Source organism: Panulirus ornatus, chromosome 48 (genome assembly GCF_036320965.1).
Source record: "Panulirus ornatus isolate Po-2019 chromosome 48, ASM3632096v1, whole genome shotgun sequence".
In the NCBI taxonomy this organism is placed as follows: Eukaryota; Metazoa; Arthropoda; class Malacostraca; order Decapoda; family Palinuridae; genus Panulirus; species Panulirus ornatus.
The window spans coordinates 15590717-15606802 of NC_092271.1; the positions used below are offsets into that span (position 1 = coordinate 15590717).

Genomic DNA, 16086 nt, shown 5'->3' on the forward strand with positions numbered 1-16086 from the left:
TTCTGATCCAATTATACATGTCGCTTTTGTTTGTGTTTATACTTTTACGAAGAATTGAAACAGGCACCTGTAATACTGGCTTCTCCGCTGCCTCCTCTCCTATTTTCTCTCATGTGTACTGAAAACAGAATAATTCTTTCAACTTCAAACGCATACACTAAGTGGAGCACAGAACTACCGGTATCAACTGTTTTAATACTGACGTTACAACCACTCTTTAAATGGCAAACAATGACGTGGTTGTAGTTTCCTGGGCCGCCGCTCTACCTTCTTCAGTCAAATGCCATACTTGTGTCCAAATGTGGACGAGGTGTTGACGGTAATTGCTCGTACTAGAAACATCCATAACGTTATACTGCTCGTGCGTAACCCACCCCGTATGACGACATCCGCTAGCAACCACTGTAACATAAAGATAAAAGGGGGAAAAAAATATATATTTCCACATAATTGGGTACTCCCCTCAGGGTTAATACCTGAATGTATCATTCAGATACAGTATGACATATTCACGGAAAGCAATGAAACAGCTCACAAGGGGGTAGGATAAGATAAGATATCGCATCGCAGGGTATCACGGTCTCGTATATAACTGCTTCAGTTGGCGTCTAGGCTCAGTCTGAACAGCACAACCTGACGGTGGTCTCACGTCATGCTGACTCTTCAAGGTGCAACAACCACAGATATGTCTGGATTACAGTTTGACGGTGTCCCGATGCCCAAGCCTGCAGAGAACGTACGAAGTAAGTGGCCAGATATTAGACCGACATATTAGCGCCACATACGCTTGGCGATGCCTGACGCCATTGTCTTGTACCAGTGACGCTTAGTCGCAGTGTTTTTTTTTAATTTTCCAAAAGAAGGAACAGAGAAGAGGGCCAGTTGAGGATATTCCCTCAGAGGCCCAGTCCTCTGTTCTTAACGCTACCTTGCTAACGCAGGAAATGGCGAACAGTTTGAAAAAAAAAAAAAAAAAAAAAAAATATATATATATATATATATATATATATATATATATATTTAAATAGAAATAAATAATATATATATATATATATTTCTTTTCATACTATTCGCCATTTCCCACGATAGCAAGGTAGCGCTAAGAACAGAGGACTGGGCCTTTGAGGGAATATCCTCACCTGGCCCCCTTCTCTGTTCCTTCTTATGGAAAAAAAAAAAAAAAAGAATGAGAGGGGAGGATTTCCAGCCCACCTCCGGGTCACGGGAGAGGGAGTGGCGTGGCCGGATCCCTGGGTCCCGGGTGGTGCCTGGTGGGCTGGTCCTTGGCCTCGGGGTGGAACGCCTCTGGTTGGAGGTTAGGTAACGTAATCATGACTGGTTATATGACCTCTCCCACGGGTCTGGTGGCTTTGGTACTATCTTTATACTATCACGACTTATACAAGTACAAATCTCGGTATTAGATTTTGTTTATTGGAAGTCGACGACTTCTGTGGTGAGGAAGTGAGAAATACACGACGGCAAAATACCACATGGCCCATCGGTGCAGAGTAGATGGCAAAATAGCCAGAAATCGGTGTCTGCCAGCAGTTTATCTATTCTTCATCTATATTCTTTTATGAAGTATCATCTCTGAATAAAAAAAAGGATCAATATACCATCCATCATAATATACATCTGTAGTTCAATAGTTCGCTGAGCGGAACGTTGACTGCCAAGTGAGTTATGTCCTAAATCTGTCTTTTTCTCCAGCGTTGGAGGCTCGTGACGAACGTCGGTTTCAGTGGCAGTCAGCGTTGCTGATAGAGTCTGTCCGACGCCAAACCTTCACCAACTGGACGGTACCATTCATCGACCCCGACAAACTAGCTGAAGCAGGGTTCTTTTACCTGAGAACCCAAGATCACGTCCAATGTGTCTTCTGTCAGGGCATTGTTGGTTTCTGGGACCCTGGCGACGAGCCTAAAGTAGAGCACAACAAGCACTTCCCAAACTGTCCCTTCGTCACCGGGGTAGCCACCGGCAACATCCCTAGAGCCAATCCCGATAACGATATCGGACGACTCTACACTTTCCTGGACGACTATCACGCCTTCAGGGTAGCTGGCACCCGTCCGCAGATCCCTTCCTCTACTTATCACCTGGGTAAGCTGAAGTCAGAGTTGATGTTCTTTAAAACGTACACCTCCTTGTGTGTGTGTATGTGTGTGTGTGTGTGTGTGTGTGTGTGTGTGTACTTTATTAGGGTTCCGAGTTGGTTACTCATACTGAATATATATGACGTTATTCTGTCTTGACACTTTATAACATAGAAACACTCACGTTTATAAGAACTGTTTTGTCCAGCTTCATTGTGCCATAACTAAGGCGACTTCCTTGAGAGCATGTATTACCTCTGGTCAGTTTTTGACATTGCTGTTGGTCAATTATTTGCCCATAAATAAAATACTGATGCGTAAGTTATCCTCGCTAAGATGAACATTACAATTAACCAACTATCGAGTAAATGGTAAAAACTACTAGCCATACACTGACTGCCATCCTCCCAGCACTACTGAAGGTTCGTCAATCGCTGACGTACGGACGCTGACCATGTGTGGATAATAAATAATCAACTTAATATGTCTTGTCGACAGATGCCGTGCGGGTGCCGGACAGCGGGCAACTGGCTTTTCCTCAGTTCAACACTCCCTCCAGTCGTCTGCAGACGTTCACCCGCTGGCCTCAGGAGGTGGGCGTCAGTCCCGACCAGCTGGCAGAGGCGGGATTTTTCTCCACGGGACTGGCCGACTGGGTCCAGTGCTTCCATTGCGGCGGTGGCCTCTTTGGTTGGCGGCAGGGAGATGACCCAGTGAGAGACCACGCCAGGTTCTACCCTTTCTGCCCCTTCATCAGGCTGCGGGCAGGTGAGGAGGCAGTCACTCATAGTTGGAAGGACAATTCTGTGCCCACCGTCAAGAGCCGCCCAATCACCCTCTCCACACAAGAAGCAGAGCTGCTTCTCCACCATCCTATCGCCAAGGTTAGCTTTCCTCAGCTGTATGCGAGTTGAACGTATTTACTCTTTAGTTAAAACAAGTTAATGAAACGCCAGTGAGACATCTGTAGCGGTCTGCTGATGGGTGGAGGGTATATGTTAACGCTGCCCTTTCCTTGCTACAGCGCCTGGTAGGGATGGGCCTGTCCCAGGTGTCGGTGAAGGAGGCACTGAAGCTTCGTTTGGAAGCTCGAGGTGCTATCTGTCGCACGGTGACGGAGGCGCTAGAGCTGGTGTTCGACTATGAGGAAGACCAACGGAAGAGGAACACCACAAACTCAGTCTGCCATGACGGGCTGAACATCCCAGCACAGGTAAATTTTTTCTGTTGACTACCAGGTTATTCACACGGATCACCGATGATTATCTCGTACCATTCATCTTTCAACCCCTCCTGTAACATAACTATTTATCCCATACCAAGTCTGGTTTTATACGTGTCTCTCACTCCTCACAAAGTAAAACAAACAGTTTACACAGTTTCACTGGAGTACGAGGGGGAAAAATAAAACATTGGTTGGTTAAGAAACAAGAGATGAAAGATGACTGGTTAGGGAAAAATTCTGTTATCAATATGTACGACCAAAACCTTTAATTTGCAAAAGTTTCTCCGGAATATAACTGAGCTTATTAAATACAAAACATTAGCAAATGTCAAAGCTGCTGACGTACCATGAAATGAGATAAGGGAGGTTCAGAGGAACATGGTAAATGGAGGAAAAGCACAGTAAGAGTTTCAAGTATTGGGAAACATAAATGGATGAAACAATTGAATTATCTTTCCTAACATCTTAAGTGCACTTTATATTCTCTTCTTTTCCTCACTTGTCTTCACACTCTTTCTTTCAACCTCCCTCTTTCCTTTTAAGCTTTTATTTGTATTAACATGAAAAATTATGAATCTGTATAATGGCCCTCAGTACTCGGCGCCGTGGGATGCAAAGGATTTTATACATTTCTTCTGGTTCTTCTGCTAAAGAGAGGAAGGACTCATGTTAGCAGTAACAATCCTTCCCAAGGAACTAACTCTTCTAACAGACCTTCCATTCCATTCATTCACCTACGTTCACAGACTTCATGCTAATATAACTAGTGCGTTAGATAATATCTTACTTTTCTTTGAAGAATGTCTAGTGATGTTTCCAATGATGAAGTTCGTATATATTTCTAATGGTTCTTGAGAAACGTCTGAGGAGTGATAATTGAAGTTCGTATATACTCCTTAGTATGCCTGAGGAATAGCTGCAGCACAGGTGTAAGCGGAGGGGGTAAAGGCAGAGGCAGCAAATGACTAAATTCTTTAGGTCAAGAGTTAAGGGTACGTCATTGGAGTGGCCGTGGACATGCACAAGCAGAGACACATCGCATTATGGAGGATATACAAGTGCAATTCCCATTCCTTGGAGCGCCTCATCTTGCGATATGAATGATGAAATATCTCAGTGATACGCGAGGCTTGATTTACTCTGGTACACACGGAATTATTTGAGGATAGGATGTGTCGAGATCTTACTACAGCTAGTTTTAATCACGTCAGACAACACAAGTGTTCATCACTCTAGTATCTCAGGCTTCATCATACTTAGATAATGAACAGAGGCAATGTAAGAGAAACAGATTTCAATTATTTGAATTGCAAACTGAATTTTGAAACCTAACTATGCAATAACATGCATAGGCCGTGTTAAAGCACGGTAGCAGCGGTCGACATTTAGAACTGAATTCACTGTCGTCACCGTAAAAATTTCTTGCAAACTTGTAAATTCTAAACAGTCTGTAAACCCCGTTATTCGCATAAGGCCGTCTGTGGTAACTTTGTTATAAGTTGTTCTTGTGTCTGCAGGTGACGGACCAAGCCGCAACTTCCTCCCCAACTCCCATGCAGGTAAGATATCACCGACGCGTGGCAACCAATGCGCTCTTTTAGTATGTAGACAAAACATAATTGCTGTCTGAGGAATATGCTTGTAAAGAATAAAAGATCAAAATAAAAAGTGCGATGATATGTGTGTATATATATATATATATATATATATATATATATATATATATATATATATATATATATATATATATATATATATATATATATTTCTATGAGTCCACAGGGAAAATAAAACACGAAAAGTTACCAAGTGCACTTTCGTGTAATAATCACATTATCAGGGGAGAGACAAGAGAGAAATATAAGTCAGTATATATACATCGAAGAGACGAAGCTAGGACGCCATTTGGTAAGCGTGATTGTCCAAAACATACTACGAGCGTTTTCTATATATGTTAATATATGCTCATATATCCATTATTACTCATCTCAACATGACAGAGTTAAATTATCATCATTTCAGTCTATGTTCCTTAGGGCATTACGTATTTGCAGTCCAGAGTTAATTGATGATGAGTTTGAGAAGATATATTATAGTGGATCTAAGTTAAAGTACCCTCGATCTTTCATTGATAAATCCCTTAAGTTAGCAAAGAAATCATTTTATAGAGTTGAGCCCAAACCTCCCATTGACACCAAGAATCTTTTAGTTCTCCCTTTTAATGATAATTTCACTTTGCTTCCCATGTTGCTTAAATCTTTTAATGTATATGTTGCCTTTAGCAACAATAATACTATAAAGAATATGTTAATCAGGAATTCACCAGAAAATTCTCTTGGTTGCATCTATAAAGTGCCTTGTGAAAACTGTGATAAATTTTGTTGGTCAGACTGGTAAGGACCTTTCTGTTAGACTTAAGCAACATAAATATAGTATAAGAACGGGACAAGAATCAAATGCCTTGTTTAATCATGTTAAAAACTATGATCATTGTATTGACTGGAGTAACGCCATCTCAGTTATTAACTCTAACTCTATTACCAAGAGAAATATCATTGAATCTTCTATTATTAGATACACAAAGAATTATAATCTTAATATTAGTGATGGTCTATACAAATTAGATAACTTTTTTGTTGATAAGATTTGTGAAATAAGTTTATGAACACTCGTTGTATGTTTTGGACAATCACATGTTTACCAAATGGCGTCCTAGCTTCGTCTCTTCGATGTATATCAACTGACTTATATTTCTCTCTTGTCTCTCCCCTGATGATGTGATTATTACACGAAAGTGCAATTGGGAACTTTTCGTGTTTCATTTTCCCCGTGGACTCATAGAAATATCTTGATCACGCGCAAAATTGTGATCCTTTCCAATATATATATAATATATATATATATATATATATATATATATATATATATATATATATATATATATATATATATATATATATATCAATACGCGTTACTCTTTCAACAGGTGGACACCTCACAGCATTTTCACACTGGCTCAAATGTTCAGGACAAGCACAGGCCACCGCCCTTAACCCCAGATCACACCGGACTATTACAAGAAGGTAAGCCAAGCTCCTGCCACCGTAGAACTCAATTCAAACACGATGGGTAGTCTTCATGCGACCTGTACTAGAGATCGCTATCATGGTCGTTCTTAGGGAATGCTTTAAAGTGATACTGAACTCATAATGATTCATCAAATAATGACAAAAAAAAAAAAGTTGACTTCTTTCTTTTCACAGTAGAGGCACTGCGGCAACAACTAGTGGTGGAAGAGAGTCGGCTTATGTGTCGACTGTGCAAGGAGGAGCAGGTGGCTGTGGTGTTTCAGCCTTGCTCTCACCTCCACCTGTGTGCTGTGTGTGCCAGGCCAAGGGACACTTGCACCACCTGCGGGGCCGTAGTCAGGGGCACCCTCCGGCCCATCATTGGCTGATGCACGTACATCACCAAACACATCTTCAACATTGTCACCGTCCGGACAGTGCACCACTCTGTCACCATTTGCGATGCAAACGGCAGCACCACCGCACGTCCACCAAGCCTCGCAGCCGAAGGCACACTGGCGTACATTATGGTTTACCACATTCGCCCTCCCACCGACCTGGGTTTCTCCAGCTTTGTTATCCAGGTAGCACTGAGTCCTATCGTGTACTACAGCACTGGATCCACGATCATGGAGGGTTCGTGGACCGTCAGACATATGTGGGCCATGGTCACTCGCGGCGGGCAAAAGATCCCGCGCACCACATGCCTACCACAGAGGAACGTTGGAAGCGTTCGCAAATCAGCCGTTTGATGACGGCGATCCGTCAGCATGTCGCTGGAGGTTTTCGTCAGCCATCTTGGATTCATCCGAAGCTCTATACAGAAGAACTGGTCATCACCTTTCAAAATCATCATCAAAGAATACACCCACAACTTAAGCTTCAGAATTTGTATTCTGCGACAGTAGGCGATCGCCCTACAACAGTAAGCCAATATCTTATGCTAGTGATGATCAGTCACGAACCCCGTTATTCATCACTCGCTGTATTCACTGTCATAATAACGCCTAGAGCTTTAACTCCTGAGCCGATGCTAATGAAGCAAAATTTCGATTGGAATCCCGAAAACTGAATAAGGCTGATTATAGAAATGACCCTGAGAACACGCGTGAGAACTGGAAATTTTCATGCAAATCGTTTTTCAATATTCTAACAAAGACATTCAAAAATACGTCGAAAATCTTCGATTTTCAGTTAATCAATTATAAAAAGCGGCGAAGAAAAGGGTGACCTTATTTATCATTCTTTCATTTTCAACATATCCACCCTCCGTACAACCCTATCTATAGCCCAGGCCTCGCACCCGTATAATACTGTTGGAACCACTATTCCTTCAAACATGCCCATTTTTGCTCTTCGATATAACGTTCTCTTTTCACAAATTCTTCATCGCTCCCAGAATTTTCGCCCTCTCCCCCACCCTGACTCACTTCCGCTTTCGTGGCTCCATTCGCTGCCGAGTCCATTCCCCGAAACCTAAATCATTTCACTTCCTCCAATTTTTCTCCATTCAAATTCACATCCCAATTAACTTGTCCCTCAACCCTGTTAAACCTAATAACCTTGAATTTATTCACATTTACTCTCAACTTTCTCCTTTCATACACTTTTCCAAATTTGGTTACCAACTTCTGCAGTTTCTCACTCGATTCAGTCATCAGTACTGTATCATCGGCGAACAAATGACTCACTTCCTAGGCTCTCTCATCCCTAACAGACTGCATACTCGCCCCTCTCTCCAAAACTCTTGCATTTACCCCCCTAACCACCCCAACCATCATGCACCCCTGCCGCAGATCGACTTGATCTTACACACACACACACACACACACACACACACACACACATATATATATATATATATATATATATATATATATATATATATATATATATATATATATATATAACATAATTTCCTCCAACAGCAAGAATTCGAAACTCAATCTTTTCAGCGGTAGCTGGGGACGTTAACCGCTCGGCTATGATCGTCTTTAAGTGGATAATGACAATTTGATTACTAGTAATCGAATACTCTCCGTCTCACATCCATGAGTAACAGGGTCTAGACCGATCAAAGCCCATCAGGCTCACATTACCATTAGTAAGCAATTCTACAACACTGTCAAACGTGGAGGTATATGAACACGAATATAGTGCACATGAACGCGCACTTTTCACAGAGCACATAATAACCTTGAATGCAAACATTCGAAGCCGTACCTTTAGCGTAGTACCTGGGAACACTAACCTCTCGGCTGTGATCTACCCGAATAGTTGTTTTCCATTAGGGGTGAGTACAAACAGTTGGCGTTCCAAGCTACCACGCGAAAGGTCCAGGTTCGAATCCTTGCTGTTGGGGGGTTTTATGTGTTCTATGGAAAGTGCGCGTTCATACGCACTATATTCGTATATATATATATATATATATATATATATATATATATATATATATATATATATATATATATATATATATATATATATATATAAATGTGTGAAAGTAAACAAATGTTTCGTTCTCAGATGCCAAGTTAGATCCTTTAAGCAGGAGGTTATAGTGGTATGGCCAAATTCAAGGGTACTTTCCCGTACTGGACAAAGTTCTCTAAAGAGTGGACCACGACCCACCCCTTGTTATCATGTCTTATAGAAGACCCCCGTTACAGCTACAGATGTGGTGGCTAAGTAGACATACCTGTTACTTGGGTCGTCTATACGACATGATATTAAGGGCGTATATCTTGGTCCACTCTTTCCAACAATTTCTCGTGAACTGATGAGAATCCTTGAATTTGGCCAGCTTCTGCATTTCATTATTATTCCCAGAATCCGGGTCAGAACTAACTGGCTCTAGTATGAAAAAGTTAAATGCATCTACAATGTGAAGACAATGTTTTAAGGAACAACTAATGAATATAAAGGAATGCAGTCGTTTGTTTTCAATAAACTATATTACATCAATCTAAATGATTGGATAAACATTGTGCCTGAATTATATTATCCTGACAAGAGAGCCAGACTGATAGCCAAGACTGATCTAACAAGTAAATCGGTTTTTAAATACACCTGCACACAAGTCGAAATGCACACGCAGTAGCCAGATATCAACGAGAACTTACGGCCTGATGCGTGTATTTCACTGGGGACATGTACACTATCGCTCACGGTTCGCTCTCGCTCCGATCACGTGCAAGCAACAGTAATCCAAAAGATATTCTGAGCGGTGTGGGAGCGGACCATGACCGGAGCGAGAGTGGCGGTGTGAATTCCCCAACGATTTCGCTCCAGTCTTGGCCCGGTCATCAGTGAGGAAGGAGGCTGTCTCTCCATCCTTACCTACGAGCCCCAAGAAACTAATCATGTGGGATTATGAAAGAACTTGCTCTCATCATCAATCAAATGAGGATAGAGGGTGTGAAATTCCTCTCCAACATTGGATGGAAGCAGCCAAGTTCCCCCTTTCTATTTTGTTTCTTTGTTTCTTCTCCCTCTTCGTCCAGAGATATGGCGAGCGTAGCCAACTCAAACGAAGAAAAAAACACCTCCCTCTGCCAAATGCATTGACAGTAGACAGCCTGCGATAAGAGTGGACTGGGATGACCGTTGCTGTGCGTGAGCGTACCGTGAGCAGAGCGGTAAGTGCGTATTTACCCATGACTAGTGAGCATCAAGGCCGTAGTGTGACATGAGGCCACCGTACATGGCGTAAAATACCAGGCCATCTGGACCGCTCACATGCACTGGCGCCAACTCATACTCGTAGACGTCACTACATTCATCCTTAAAGGTACCTATGTAGAAATGTCGCTACGAATACGAAAGTGTGTGTATATATATATATATATATATATATATATATATATATATATATATATATATATATATATATATATATATTAGGTTATTAGGTACAGTAGGGTTGAGGGTCAAGTCAATTGGGAGGTAAGTTTGAATGGAGAAAAACTGGAGGAAGTAAAGCGTTTTAGATATCTGGGAGTGGATCTGGCAGCGGATGGAACCATGGAAGCGGAAGTAAATCGTAGGGTGGGGGAGGAGGCGAAAATCCTGGGAGCCTTGAAGAATGTGTGGAAGTCGAGAACATTATCTCCAAAAGCAAAATTGGCTATGTTTGAAGGAATAGTGGTTCCCACAATGTTGTATGGTTGCGAGGCGTGGGCTATGGATAGAGTAGTGCGCAGGAGGGTGGATGTGCTGGAAATGAGATGTTTGAGGACAATATGTGGTGTGAGGTGGTTTGATCGAGTAAGTAATATAAGGGTAAGAGAGATGTGTGGAAATAAGAAGAGCGTGGTTGAGAGAGCAGATGAGGGTGTTTTGAAATGGTTTGGGCACATGGAGGGAATGAGTGAGGAAAGATTGACCAAGAGGATATATGTGTCGGAGGTGGAGGGAATGAGGAGAAGTGGGAGACCAAATTGGAGGTGGAAAGATGGAGTGAAAAAGATTTTGAGTGATCGGGGCCTGAACATGCAGGAGGGTGAAAGGCGGGCAAAGGATAGAGTGAATTGGATCGATGTGGTATACCGGGGTCGACGTACTGTCAATGGATTGAATCAGGGCATGTGAAGCGTCTGGGGTAAACCATGGAAAATTCTGTGGGGCCTGGATGTGGAAGGGGAGCTGTGGTTTCGGGCATTATTGCATGGCAGCTAGAGACTGAGTGGGAACGAATGGGGCCTTTGTTGTCTTTTCCTAGCGTTACCTCAAACACATGAGGGGGGAGGGGGATGTTATTTCATGTGTGGCGAGGTGGCGTTGGGAATGAATAAAGGCAGACAGTGTGAATTGTGTGCATGTGTATATATGTATATGTTGGAAACAACAACGAGAGGTTAAATGAACCTGACGATTGGTGCGATCACACTCTTTTACCTGTGAGACTAGTAGGTAGCTCAATCAAAGCCCAAAACACGTGAAAAAATCAAGAAAAGCTATACGTAAATGATACTATTTGCAAACGAGTCGAGTTAATCTCTTATTGTCATAAAGAAATAAAAAAATACAAGATGTGATAGCCTCCTATTCTCATCCAATGCTTTACGTTGATTACTTAACACATTACAGTCATCTGAATACACTTACACTCAAACGATTAAGCAGACACCATGGAAGATGTTTAGCTGTAAATATATGGATGGTACTCGACTCCAATTAAGTGTTTATTTTCACATAAACGATTACTGTACAAAATCGTCTTCAAAAATCTATGACTTACATATCGTCAGGTTTAATATGAGCATTAAGTAAATTGTGACCAAAAATTAATTTCGAATGGTGAAAAGCGTTTCTTATAATGTTTAATTACTCTAAATAAGACATATAATGTTCGAGTGTAGTTTACGCCGAATTCATCCATACACGAAAGAATGCTTTTTGAAGTATTTTTCTTGGGTAATTGTGGATAACGTCAAAATCGTTGTCAATACTTGACTATGAATGCAGTAGAAATGATAATTCAAATGATTGTATTATCTCCGATAAAGGTAAAAAATGATATCGTAGTTTACTCAAAATTAATGTTGCTTAAAGAAATATATATAATTTAACATATATAAAGTTTACTTTTCTACTTCCCATATATCTACTGTCTAGCAGCACTTTTTACATATATAGTCAATTATCAATTAAAAAAATAGTAAATAGGTAGCCGTAGATATAATGTCTTACCTGTAACTATTCCTCAAAGGCACGGATCACAAACTTCTAAAACTACATGTACGAGATTGGACAAATGCACCAAAAGCAAATTTTCTTCGAAGTTATCAATAAAAACAAATAATTGGCTCAATATACGTCAGAGATAATGTACACTTTAATGCAAACACACTTCAAAATACAGAATTATAAATTTTGTATAGACGAGAGCAAGATGACTGTGTTCTCTGACGTCAACGCTATAATATCATTGACATTTATATCACCATCTCGGTGAATGTGGTTTAAAGTACTGGCTAATTTCAAACTCCGTTTACAAACCAAATTCTATACAGCCAGCACTCAATTTACCCTATAAACACAACCAGTGATTGACAAAATGACCAGTATTCCATGGTTAAATAGCATTGCAAACAACTCGCAACGCCAGCATTCCCTTCCTTAAAATTCCCCGCAGGTAATAGCTACTCTACTATCCAACTAACTAATACCGGCACCAGACACAGAGTACAAGTCTGCAAGAATATATCAATATCTTCGAACAGCAGAAATTCCCTTACCTTATGCTGTCACGCCTTTTCTGGTACTGCGGTGTAAACACGACGCTTATTTCACTCAATTGTTAAGTCTGACAACGCAGAAGTTGCCGACATTGATAATCGAGAACACATAGAAAGAAGTTTGCACCGCCCCTCATTTGGTAGTTGTGTCTACAGCCTGAAGCAACGAGAGAATGAGCCAACACTTGTACAGTGTGTGCTAGTAATCAAAGACAGGAAAGCAGGAGCGCATGAGCACTGGCTGCTTTAATTCTGCGCGGGATCAACAGATGGTGCTGTACGGGGTATTGGCACTCATATTCTTTTTTTTTTTTATTGGTATAAGCAATTGCTTTCCTGTCTTTTATATATATTCTTTGGTAAAGATTCGGAACAGCCCTCAAACAAAAACACCAATAGCAGAGTACACAGAGAAAATCTAAAAACCTTCATATGTTACTGAAATAATAAAAATCTACTAAAAAATTATTTACAAAAAAATGTAAAAAAAAAAATAATCTCTGCAAAATACAAAACATTAAACACGTGCATTTCCTAAACTGAAAACATTTACATGCAAAAAAAAATTCCAAGGGTTTGCATTTTGTTCCAGACAGAATACCTAATGCCTTTATTTCTCTCAGCGCACTTGGACCAATGTGGCCAATCAATATAATAGTTCACACATTTCTACCCTGATTGCCTCCGCCCACAACATTCTCTATGCGTTAACCCTTAACACTGGCACCACTTTGTCACCCCTGTAAGTCCAACTCCAACATACTGCTCAGCCTCACAACCCTAATATAGTCTCCTTCAGGGACCATAAAGATTATATCATCTTTGCTGGATACAGCCCGAAATCTATGGTCAAACTGACCCCAGCTCGTCCCCGTGTGATCGCCCAGCTTATCGTCAGCGTCCCTCAACTGACTCCAAGTCTCTAAAACTTAATTCCTGTCAAATATCCACTATATCTTACAGCTAAGAATTTCCCATGACATCACAACAATCTTGGACTCTCTATGTACCATATTACAACGTTGTTCCACAACTCAGCCACATACCTGTTCAGATAACGGTCAAAATTTCCACCAAAAAGATAAACATTCATGTGACCAAACCATTTCAAAACACCCTCTTCTGCTCTCTTAACCACACTCTTTTTATTACCACACATCTCTCTTACCCTTTCATTACTTACTCGATCAAACCACCTCACACCACATATTGTCCTTAAACATCTCATTTCCAACACATCCACCCTCATCCGCACACCTTTATCAATAGTCCACGCCTCGCAACCATATAACATTGTTGGAACCACTATTCCTTCAAACATACCCATTTTTGCTCTCCAAGATAACGTTCTCGACTTCCACACATTTTTCAACGCTCCCAGAACTTTCGCCCCCTCCCCCTCCCAATGATTCACTTCCGCTTCCATGGTTCCATCCGCTGCCAAATCCACTCCCAGATATCTAAAATACTTCACTTCCAGTATTCTCTTTTACCCTTATGAAGCTCCTGCAGCGCTCAGGAAGATGGCCACGTCCTCCGGTCAGGACTACAAGTCATAAAGTGCTGTGATGTGTGTGTCTATATGCAAAGAGTGCAGGATAATTGTGTTTGCTGTCTCTATGTCAGTAGCATCATTGCCATGAGGGGTCCAATGACTTCTTGAAACTTTGTTTTTAGTTTTCTAATGAAAAGTATTTATCGAGGACGTAAGGCATGTGTACAAGTAGGAAGAGAGGAAAGTGATTTGTTCTCAGTGAATGTCGGTTTTGCGGCAGGGGTGCGTGATCTCTCCATGGCTGTTTAATTTGTTTATGGATCGGGTTGTTAGGGAGGTGAATGCAAGAGTTTTGGAGAGAGGGGCAAGTGTGCCGTCTGTTGTCGATGAGAGGACTTGGGAAGTGAGTCACTTGTTCTCTGATGATACAGCGCTGTTGGCTGATTCGGGTGAGAAACTGCAGAAACTGGTGACTGAGTTTGGTAAAGTGTGTGAGAGAAAAATGCTGAGAGTAAATGTGAATAAGAGCAAGGTTATTAGGTTCAGTAGGGTTGAGGGACAAGTCACTTGGGAGGTAAGTTTGAATAGAGAAAAACTGGAGGAAGTGAAGTATATTAGATATCTGGGAGTGGATTTAGCAGCGGATGGAACCATAAAAGCGGAAGAATGTGTGGAAGGCGAGAACGTTATCTCGGAAAGCAAAAATGGGTATGTTTGAAGGAATAATAGTTCCAACAATGATATATGGTTGCGAGACGTGGGCTATAGATAGGGTTGTGCGGAAGAGGGTGGATGTGTTGGAAATGAGATGTTTGAGGATATGTGGTGTGAGGTGGTTTGATGGAGTAAGTAATGAAAGGGTAAGAGAGATGTGTAGTAATAAAAAGAGTGTGGTTGAGAGAGCAGAAGAGGGAGTATTGCAATGGTTTGGTCACATGGAGAGAATGAGTGAGGAAAGATTGACAAAGAGGATATATGTGTCAGAGGTGGAGGGAACGAGGAGAAGTGGGAGACCAAATTTGAGGTGGAAGGATGGAGTAAGAAATCTTTTGAGCGATCGGGGCCTGTATTTACAGGAGGATGAAAGCCGTGCAAGGAAGAGAGTGAATTGGAACGATGCAGTATACTGGGGTCGACGTGCTGTCAATTGATTGAACCAGGGCATGTGAAGCGTCTAGGGTAAACCATGGAAAATTTTGTGGGGCCTGGATGTAGAAAGGGAGCTGTGGTTTCGGTGCATTGCACATGACAGCCAGAGACTGAGCGTGAACAAATGTGGCCTTTGTTGTCTGTTCCTAGAACTACCTCGCGCGTCTGGGGAGAGCTGCGCCATTTCATGTGTGGTGGGGTGGCGGCGAAAATGGATAAAGGCAGCATGTATGAACATGTACATGTGTATATATGTATATGTCTGCGTATGTATATGTATGTATACGTGAAATGTATATGCATGTATATGTGCCTGTGTGGGTGTTTATGTATATACATGTGTATGTGGGTGGGTTGGCTCATTCTTTCGTTTGTTTCCTTGCGCTACATCGCTAACGCGGGAGACAGCGACAAAGTATAATAAATGAATATATATATATATATATATATATATATATATATATATATATATATATATATATATTCATTTGTTCATACTACTTGCCATTTCCCGCGTTAGCGAGGTAGCGTTAAGAAGAGAGGACTGAGCCTTTGAGGGAATATCCTCACTTGGCCCCCTTCTCTGTTCCTTCTTTTGGAAAATTAAAAAAGAGAGGGGAGGATTTCCAGCCCCCCGCTCCCTTCCCCTTTTAGGCACCTTCTACGACACGCGGGGAATACGTGGGAAGTATTCTTTCTCCCCTATCCCTAGGGATATATATATATATATATATATATATATATATATATATATATATATATATATATATATATATTCATATATATTCATTTGTTCATACTACTTGCCATT

General features: G+C 41.3%; 1 protein-coding gene across 2 annotated transcripts; it reads left to right on the forward strand.

Annotated features, from left to right (window-relative positions):
- Nucleotides 1–601: 601 nt before the first annotated feature.
- LOC139764132 (baculoviral IAP repeat-containing protein 7-like) lies at nt 602–6916 on the forward strand. 2 transcript variants are annotated; one of them, XM_071690666.1, is made up of 7 exons: nt 602–743; nt 1714–2106; nt 2598–2983; nt 3124–3312; nt 4842–4883; nt 6311–6407; nt 6588–6916. In XM_071690666.1, the coding sequence occupies exons 1-7, from the start codon at nt 653–655 to the stop codon at nt 6779–6781; spliced, it is 1392 nt and encodes a 463-aa protein (XP_071546767.1). In that variant the 5' UTR covers nt 602–652; the 3' UTR covers nt 6782–6916. The 2 variants fall into 2 exon arrangements, with proteins under 2 accessions (XP_071546767.1, XP_071546768.1); XM_071690667.1 differs by lacking the exon at nt 4842–4883.
- Nucleotides 6917–16086: the final 9170 nt, after the last annotated feature.

Bases quoted from the DNA above. Each gene is read 5' to 3' on its own strand.
- LOC139764132 (XM_071690666.1), top strand. From the start codon at position 653: ATGCTGACTCTTCAAGGTGCAACAACCACAGATATGTCTGGATTACAG. The intron at 2,107-2,597 runs GTAAGCTGAAGT...TCTTGTCGACAG, and splicing joins TTCCTCTACTTATCACCTGG to ATGCCGTGCGGGTGCCGGAC. The intron at 6,408-6,587 runs GTAAGCCAAGCT...TTCTTTTCACAG, and splicing joins CACCGGACTATTACAAGAAG to TAGAGGCACTGCGGCAACAA.